Below are 8,258 nucleotides of genomic sequence, written 5' to 3' on the forward strand. Positions count from 1 at the left end.
GAAAAATTGACGATGAATCAACCTGACAACAAACAGCAGAAGAAGGCATCTGTGATAGGTTTAGTCATCCACAGCGACAGCAACATCAAGACCAAGGAACAAGAGAGGCTCCAAACATAGAAAGAGGAGCTAAGGAAGATGTAGCCAACAGTGTTGATTAACTTTGGTTGGTTGAATTTCAGTGTGGTCAGAAGTTTTGTGTATTTTGTGAAAGTAAAAAGGGTAAATATTTATTAACCCTAGTGACTCTAATACACCAGGGTGGAGATAAATAGCCATTAGTGCTATAGACATTTATTAATTCTGTGGTGGCATACAATAACCATAGAATCACACAGACTCTGCTCTGCTCCATATGAACCACTCCTGAATTATCCACTACACCAGATTATATTAATACAACCATGTGCGGAGTCATCTGGTTACTGTAAAGCTCCTCGGCGAAGCTGCACAGGTCCTGAGTGATGGAGAAAAGCTGAGAACGGAGAGTGAGAAAGTAAATAAAAATCTGTAGGATAATAAATTGCATCATTGGTAATTCTATCCAGTGCTGGTTTGCGGTGAGCTGCAGTGCAGAACCTCCTTTATATGCGGGGGCCCAGAGAGATCTGCTGATAACATGGGGATTGATGTAGGCCATTAAGGGAGCGTGTGTGCAGGGCTGGAGGGGTGCGTTACATCTGGCCTCCGCAACAGCACTGTATATCAGCATGTTGTCACCTGGGCTGATGTCACAGCAGGTCCTTCGGCTAAGAAAACACACACTCTGTCTTGGGCGGGTGACCAGCACCAACTCACTCACTACCCACTAATGTGCTGCTCGTGCCGAAGGGGGCATGCTGCCTTGGGTTCGTGGCCTCTGCAAACGTAATCCATAACCAGTTAGGCATTGTGTGTGAGTAACTATAGAGATCTATCAACAAAACTAAATGATGTGGTTTAGCATGTGGACGGAATAAAGTGAAACAAAGATTCCTTAAGGATCAAACATCCCCGTAATATAGTCCCGCATTAATTTACCTGAACTGAAGTTGCATGACGTAAAAATGAGGAGAAATTTGAATTTAACTTTGTCAGACATGTCACGGTCAATGTAGCTTATGTTTTTTGGACTTGTCAAATTACTGACTCTCACTGGAACACTTGCGTGCACTTGTTCATTTCACACACCACACACACCACACACCAAAGATCTTGAGACCACCCAACAACCAGTTTTGGTGAATGCAAATTGTCCTCTGGTGCCTCCACCTCTCCCTGTGAACAATCACTCTTGTTTACAATTATCAAAAGGAACAAAAACGATGTTTAGGAGTCATTTTATGCTTTGTGAATGTGAAAATAATACTTATCAGTACAAGTTCACCTCTGATACATTACTTACTACTACTACTACTTACTAGGATTAATCATTTATATTACTTCTGATCTGCAAAGATTACTCAAAAACACACACCCACCCACATAGAGTTGTGTCTCAATGTCTTCAGAGGAAATTACACTCACTTATAAATTTACAATTATTTCCTGGAGACTTACCTTCTTCTAACTTCTTAACCTAATCTCATATAAACAGTGTGTGTGTGAATCTACAGAATCTGCAGGCGAGGGACAAGATTCTGGTTTGACCAATCACATCTAAGCAGGCTTTGGTTGTCTGCAGTTTAACAGACTATCGGCAATCAGATTTTGAATTAATCAAAATTGATATGCAGATAGCTGTTAGAGATTAGCCATAATGTTGTCTGGACCTAAAACATCTACACAAAGTGTTTGTGTGAAGAAACATTCGACTTGTGTCTCGTCTCTCTACTCCACCTTTGCAGATGTTTTATTTAGCTAAACACGTTGCTCAAACAAATTCTCACCTTTGGTGGTACCATGCATTGTTTGCACCAGCAGTAATCCCTCCCTTTTATCACACTTGGCAGTAATTCTATGACAAATGGCTAGATGGTCAGTTCCAGCACAGACAAGAGAGAAATACTTTGTTCCATTATCCTGTGCCATATCAGTGATCCCTTCTGCGACCGTTCCAAGAGACTTAAGAACTCTTTCACTTTAGTTGCACAGCTCCACAGCAGCAACAACACAGCCGTTCACATATTCTCTCTCTGAATACGATTTCTCGTCTTAGATATCAGCTGACTCAACACAAAACTTACCTGCAGAACATTGTTGCTGCCAGAATGCATCTTGTGATATAAATTGCTTGTAGACAACCATAGCTCCACGGAAGAGGATTTATTTTAATCCAAGATGATTTGTTTAGCTGCATGTAGTAATGTTTGAGATTATTCTTTTTCATCATTGCAACCATATTCCTGCAAACTAGGCCCACTGGTATGTCTACCACTTTTTAAGGAAAGCACAACAATATGTATCTACTTTTCTCCTCACAGCCGCCATGATGCTTGTCATCAATGACACACAGCAGCTACATGTGTTTTCTTCCCTCTGACTTTGACCTGACAGCAAACGGCCTGAAGGGACCACCCTGAAGCACATGTCTCCTTTTTAATGTTATTTTATCCAAGGAAATTTATAGCTGTCATGAGGTATATTTTTGTATTTCTGAGTTGCTTTTTTAATTTTTAGGAATTGTCTTGTAAGAAGGCTGTTCCGTACATCTAACCTAATTCTAACCTTAAAACTCAATAATCATAACATACATTACCTCAAAGCACTTAATATGGTAAAGGCCAATACCTTACACAATTATAAAACATATACAAACATATAAAACATGTCTCCAAAATAAACTTTAATAGTTTACATTATGGTGACTTGCTTTCTGTCCCTAAAATGAAGATAAGTCACCATCATAAGCCTATATGAACAGACTGTGGTCCCCACAACATGAGTAATACCAAGACCAAGCACTCAGTCACACACACTCACACAAAATCCAGTATAATGTAATAGAATGACACAACACACATGGGGCTATTTCGGGCCCAGTGTGGTATTGCTACTTTAACCTAAGTGAAGGATCAGAGTACATATTGCACTGCTGGAAACAAGATGTTGCTGGACATACTGTAGGTATCATGTTAAACACTTAAACGTTTTAAGGTCAGTAAGTGTTCACTGCATAGACTAAATTCAATAAAAATGCCCTTTCAATAAAAATGCCTATTAAATATAAAAACCACTAACGGGGACAAGAAATCCAGAATCCAGAAAAACTAAAATGCTCTTCAAATACATTATCGTACATCTGCACAGCTGCAGCTGTTTCAATTTTTTCTATACAGGACAAGGTCAAATACTTCACCTCATGTCTCCTTTATCACCTCATCTTATCCTGACACCCTTGTTAGGAAATAAATCACTTTGTCCTCTCAAATCCAACAAATCAAAAACTTTATTTCTCATATACAAAGGTCATCTGAATGTGCAAGGTAAGTGCAGTTACAAACATGTGATAACTGTAGTCACAGAAAAAACACACACTCCAAAATAGCCAAGTGTGTGTCAGTACTGTAATGTCGCTGAAAATTCAAGTAAATCTATTAATTCAAAGTAAAGGCAAGTGGTCTGATTAAAATGTCAAATGGTAAAAATCTGAATTATGTGGCGTGCTGAGCTAAAAAGGCTCTTATTCTATGGAGAAGCTCCTTCTTGACGCTGTCTGGCACCAAGGCTGCAAGAAAAAAAGAAATCAGTGACTAGGACTCATTCTTTGGCACAAACACAGAACAAAGTGTGGTACTGCAACGCTTCTGTGTCTAAGCCATAGACTGTTTATAAAGATGGACGACACATCTCCACTTTCTCCTGTTGTGCAGAAATGGAGCTAAAATGTCCAGGATACGAACTCTGCAACCCTGCGCTTCATTTAGAGTCAGCGCAGTAGTGATCGTGGTGTGGAGCTGCAATATCACGGTCCCACCAATACAGGCACTCTACCAATCACAAGTCAGTCTCAGCTGTCAATCATGATGTTTCATAGCATTTCAGTTTTTATGAATTTCCAAAACACTAAACCCCATTTTCTCAACAAAACTGTCAGCAGTTGGAAACAGTTTTAACACTGCTCACCTGGTTAGACACATTTTGCACATTCTCATTCACTACACACATTTAGCAGTGTGGTGCACTTTGACCCAGGACGACACACTAAAGCTCCAAAGGTTAAACACAACTGACACCCTGTTGTCATCGTTAACACTCTGAGACTCAAAGTGTCCAATCATGTTCGGACCACACACTGACTGTCTTCTAACATTTCTGGATGGTCTACATCAGTGGTTGCCAACCCGTCGATCGCGATCTACCGGTCGACCTCTAAAACCTTCACCGTCGATCGCTGTGACTCTCTGGACTCACAGATCAGTTGTGTGTCGGTTGCCTGTTGTTAGCACGCGCTGTGTGTTCGCTACTAGCTGCAGGTTTATCTCCTGCATTTTCCTTCAATACAAGTTGGATTATGTCTAAAGTAAATGTCAGGACTCTACGGTATGAAGACGTGCATCTTCCGGTCTGTCGATAACGATCAAAGCCCCGTTGGAACAAATGGATGGTGTGCTTTTACTTTGAAAGGGGTTTGGGAAGTGTTGTAAATACATTTGTGACATAGACAGATAAACATTGGTTCACTGCAGAATAAACAGAGAAAATGATCCTTCACCTGAGTTTTAATGTTTATCTGTTGAATTTATGTCACAAAAATATATACGGTTGCAACACTTTCTGCACTTTCATAACTGCCTTTCTTTGTGTATATTTATGCTCGTACATTTAGCCTTTAACAGAAATTGCAAAAAATTATAAATATGACCCTCTAAGTGTTTTTTTTGGTAGATATTAGGGTGGGCTTACGTTTTGAATGAAAAAGTGATCTTGGGCTCTGAAAGGTTGGTGACCACTGGTCTGCATGATGCTTTGCTCAGACATGAGCAGGCAGAGCAACTTGTTTATGTTGTCATTCGGGACGTCTGTTCAAAAAATATTTGAATGGTTTATTAATAACCTGCATTTTCTTTATGTTTGCCTTCCACCATACTCTTCCTTCCTAAACCTTTCTCAGCACGACAGTGGAGAGTGTATGACTGAAACCCCGATACGCAGGAAAATCTCCTCAGGTCAATGCAGCGTCTTGAATCTATTCAAGACTGGATTCTGCCGAGCAAAGGATTCACCTGTTTCTTAACAAGGGAGAGGATTGCCTGTGCTGAAGTTCTGTGGTCTAACCCGGCTTAGAGGCATGATGCTGATTTTGTTTTAGCTGCAGGTTTTCTTGTTTACATTTAAGTTTTCATAAGTGCAGAAATGTGCAAAAATAGTGTTTTGCATTATTTATGTAATGTGTAATGATTGATAGGTAATTTGATTTGTATGTTATCTGACAACTGTATGTTAGATAAAATAGTTTTGAATCGGTTGTTTGATTTTTGCAAGACAAGTCAAAGGTTTAATGTGTGTAGCTTTAATTGTGGAGTTTGTGTTTACTGTTTTGAGAAGAAGAGAGGACTTTTCAGGAAATGCATTTTAACAGGGTGCGATTGAGAGGATTTGGCTTCACTTTTTGGGGAACTGTTGTACCTTTAATTCTTTATACTAATACAAGCTGCGGTTACCTCTTCCTTTAGGAGTTATCTCTACCATCAGGTCCTCCACAGTGACATGCTCCAAGCCCTTCTCTTTGATCACTTCTGCAAAATATATGTAGAAGAGAATGTAACAATGTTTAAAAATCACTATGAAAACACTGGGTCAACAGCACAAGAGAGAAAAACCAGAAAGTAAAAGTAAAATGTGAATATATAAATGAATATGTCCTTTTAGATAGGTTTAAAGAACTGTGAAAACTCAGGAAGAACATGAACCTTGTGTTTTAACAACAGTACTGAAGGTTTACCTTTGCAGTGAGCCTTCATCTGGTCCTTCCACCCACACTCAGTGAGCTTAGCTCTCAGTAACTCCTTCAGTCTGTCGATAAGATGCAGGGACATATGAGAACATGGCAGCACAGGCACATCTCTGCCCTCTGCCATATCATCTATCAATAAAAACATAAAAGTGCCTCTCTCCGGTATGATTCCAATATCAGTACACACACCAGGGGTTTCAGCCGAAGGCCGGAATTTTTCAGCACTGATCATTTTTTTTACGTTTTCAATGTTTATTATATTTAAAATTAAAAGGGATTTTTGTCTTGAATTTATCACATGATCCTAATTTCTTACATGATTAGTAAGTGAAGGACTGTGGCTCATGTTAATGCATATTTGTCAAAAAACATGACTCCAAATGTGTGTTCCGGGTCCTTCAATGATACTAGTTTTTTACTGAAACTGTTATTCACATAATAAACAGTTGACTATTTCATTTGAAACTGTCACAAATAGCCATTCAACTTTGTTTCAATTAAAGCTCCTACAAGGAACTTTTCATTTTCATTGATTTTGGCGCCTCTGTGGACACAAGTGGTAGTGTTTCCACGGTAACATGTAAAAGACACATGTAGCAAGTTCAGGACACACACCAAGAAAACACCACGACACCGCAGCTCTCTTTGGATTGTTTTTACTATAACGAGTTTTACTGTAATCAGTTTACATCCTCTTCTCAGAGCATTGCCTCCCTCAGCTCCAAATGCAGACTGACATTCCTTGGCACACGTACCAAAGTGACCAGGGGACAAGGTGGATTAAATATATCCATCCCCCCTCTTATTGTGGACAAATGGAACATCCCACCTGAGACAATACCAAGTAAGTCACTCAATGTATAGAGGCTTAAAGTTGGCTGGAATATCAAACCACACCATTACACACAGCTGTTTGCGGGATGCATAGGGATTGTAGTTGTTATTCTGATGTCATTCTTCTTGTTTGTAAGAGACGTGGAGTTGGTGAGGAACTGACTGGAGTGCTGGTCTGTACGGGTTAGCCTTTAGCCTAGCGAGGAACCCCCACCTCCTGTTTCCTCTCCCTCTGCCTGAACACAGGCTTTTCCAGGCTTTTCCAGCCTGACTGCTGTATATCACTACTCTGACCTGAGACTAATCCGTCCCGACCAGAGACATTGAGAATAGTTTATAGAAAAATTCGAGTTTCTCCCTAATTGCTGTTGTAGGTCAGAAAGAGGGAGCAACATTAAAATAAGAGCGTTTCATAACCAGTTAAAAACTCCTTGTAGGGGCTTTAAACGACATGGATGATATTATTTTTCAAGTGCTCCACATTTCTCATTCAGGTGACAGGCTGAACTTCTGATATCCCCCCCTCAGGAAGGACACGGAGCCTAAAATTATGACTTTACTCTCATAATATTGCGACTTTATTATTGCAAAAGTACGTCTTTATTCTTTGAAATATAGATTTGTTTTCTCTCCTAAGATCACAACCTCTTTTCTGGCTAAGACTTTTTTCTTGTTATATAAATCTCCAGACCTCAGATTTTATTTCCCTTTGAGGGACCCCAATGTCATTAAATCCATGTGAAATAACAGAAACTAGTCAAAGTGTTGACTCTATTTAAGACTTCCAGCAGCTCACTTGTTGAACAGCTCTTTGTCATTGTATGTCTCACCTCTCTCGTTCGCCCATCTCTGTCAGCTTCTGGTTTACTGAGGCTTTCATTCTGGACTCTTTGCTCATGGTCTGTCACCTGCACGCACACACACACACGCACCATAAACAACACCAAATGTTTACGCCACGTGAAAACCCGTCTTTAACTCGTTGAGCAGCAGTGTCCTCCGTGCTAACATGCTAAGCTACAGTCTCAGTATGAACTTACACCTCTCAGCGTTGCACCACACGTCACGCACTCACTGCGTCGTACACGAAAAACAACTTCACTGGAAGTTGTCGTTAAGTGCCGATGACGACAAAGCACCGCATGACGTCACTACACGCGACTTATTGAAGTTGCGGGCAAAGTTTCTGAATGAACTGACCTCGACGTGTCGTCACCGACAGCAGAGCTGCTGATCTGACTGAGCTCACCGTCACAGATTAGGTTCCGGGGGGAAACACTGCTGTGTCCAATAGTTCCTATAGTCGTCTTGCATGCAATACTCTGATCAGCCACACAGCGGCGGTGTTGATGAATAAATGGAGCCTGATCGGTCAGTCCTGTAGCACTTTGATCTCTATCCTCCTTAATATTTCAAAACCCCAATGTAAAAGGTAAAAAAAAAATTATCTTAAGCAACATCACAACTTCACGCAAAAAGTAAATGGTAAATGGTTTTGTATTTATATAGCGCTTTTCTAGTCTTGATGACCACTCAAAGCTCTTTACAG

The 8,258-nt window shown here is 40.2% G+C and overlaps 1 protein-coding gene across 2 annotated transcripts; it reads right to left on the minus strand.

Moving 5' to 3' along the window:
* Window positions 1–3,349: 3,349 nt before the first annotated feature.
* On the minus strand, window positions 3,350–8,008 carry eny2 (ENY2 transcription and export complex 2 subunit). Of its 2 annotated transcripts, none has more exons than XM_035164710.2 (5): window positions 7,910–8,008; window positions 7,540–7,617; window positions 5,864–5,934; window positions 5,583–5,657; window positions 3,350–3,646 (listed from the first exon to the last, which is right to left on the minus strand). In XM_035164710.2, the coding sequence occupies exons 2-5, from the start codon at window positions 7,605–7,607 to the stop codon at window positions 3,573–3,575; spliced, it is 288 nt and encodes a 95-aa protein (XP_035020601.1). In that variant the 5' UTR covers window positions 7,608–7,617; window positions 7,910–8,008; the 3' UTR covers window positions 3,350–3,572. The 2 variants fall into 2 exon arrangements, with proteins under 2 accessions (XP_035020601.1, XP_035020600.1); XM_035164709.2 differs by having other exon boundaries at window positions 7,750–7,979.
* Between the last annotated feature and the right edge of the window lie 250 nt (window positions 8,009–8,258).

The sequence above is a fragment of the Hippoglossus stenolepis genome, chromosome 8, assembly GCF_022539355.2.
Source record: "Hippoglossus stenolepis isolate QCI-W04-F060 chromosome 8, HSTE1.2, whole genome shotgun sequence".
NCBI lineage: Eukaryota > Metazoa > Chordata > Actinopteri > Pleuronectiformes > Pleuronectidae > Hippoglossus > Hippoglossus stenolepis.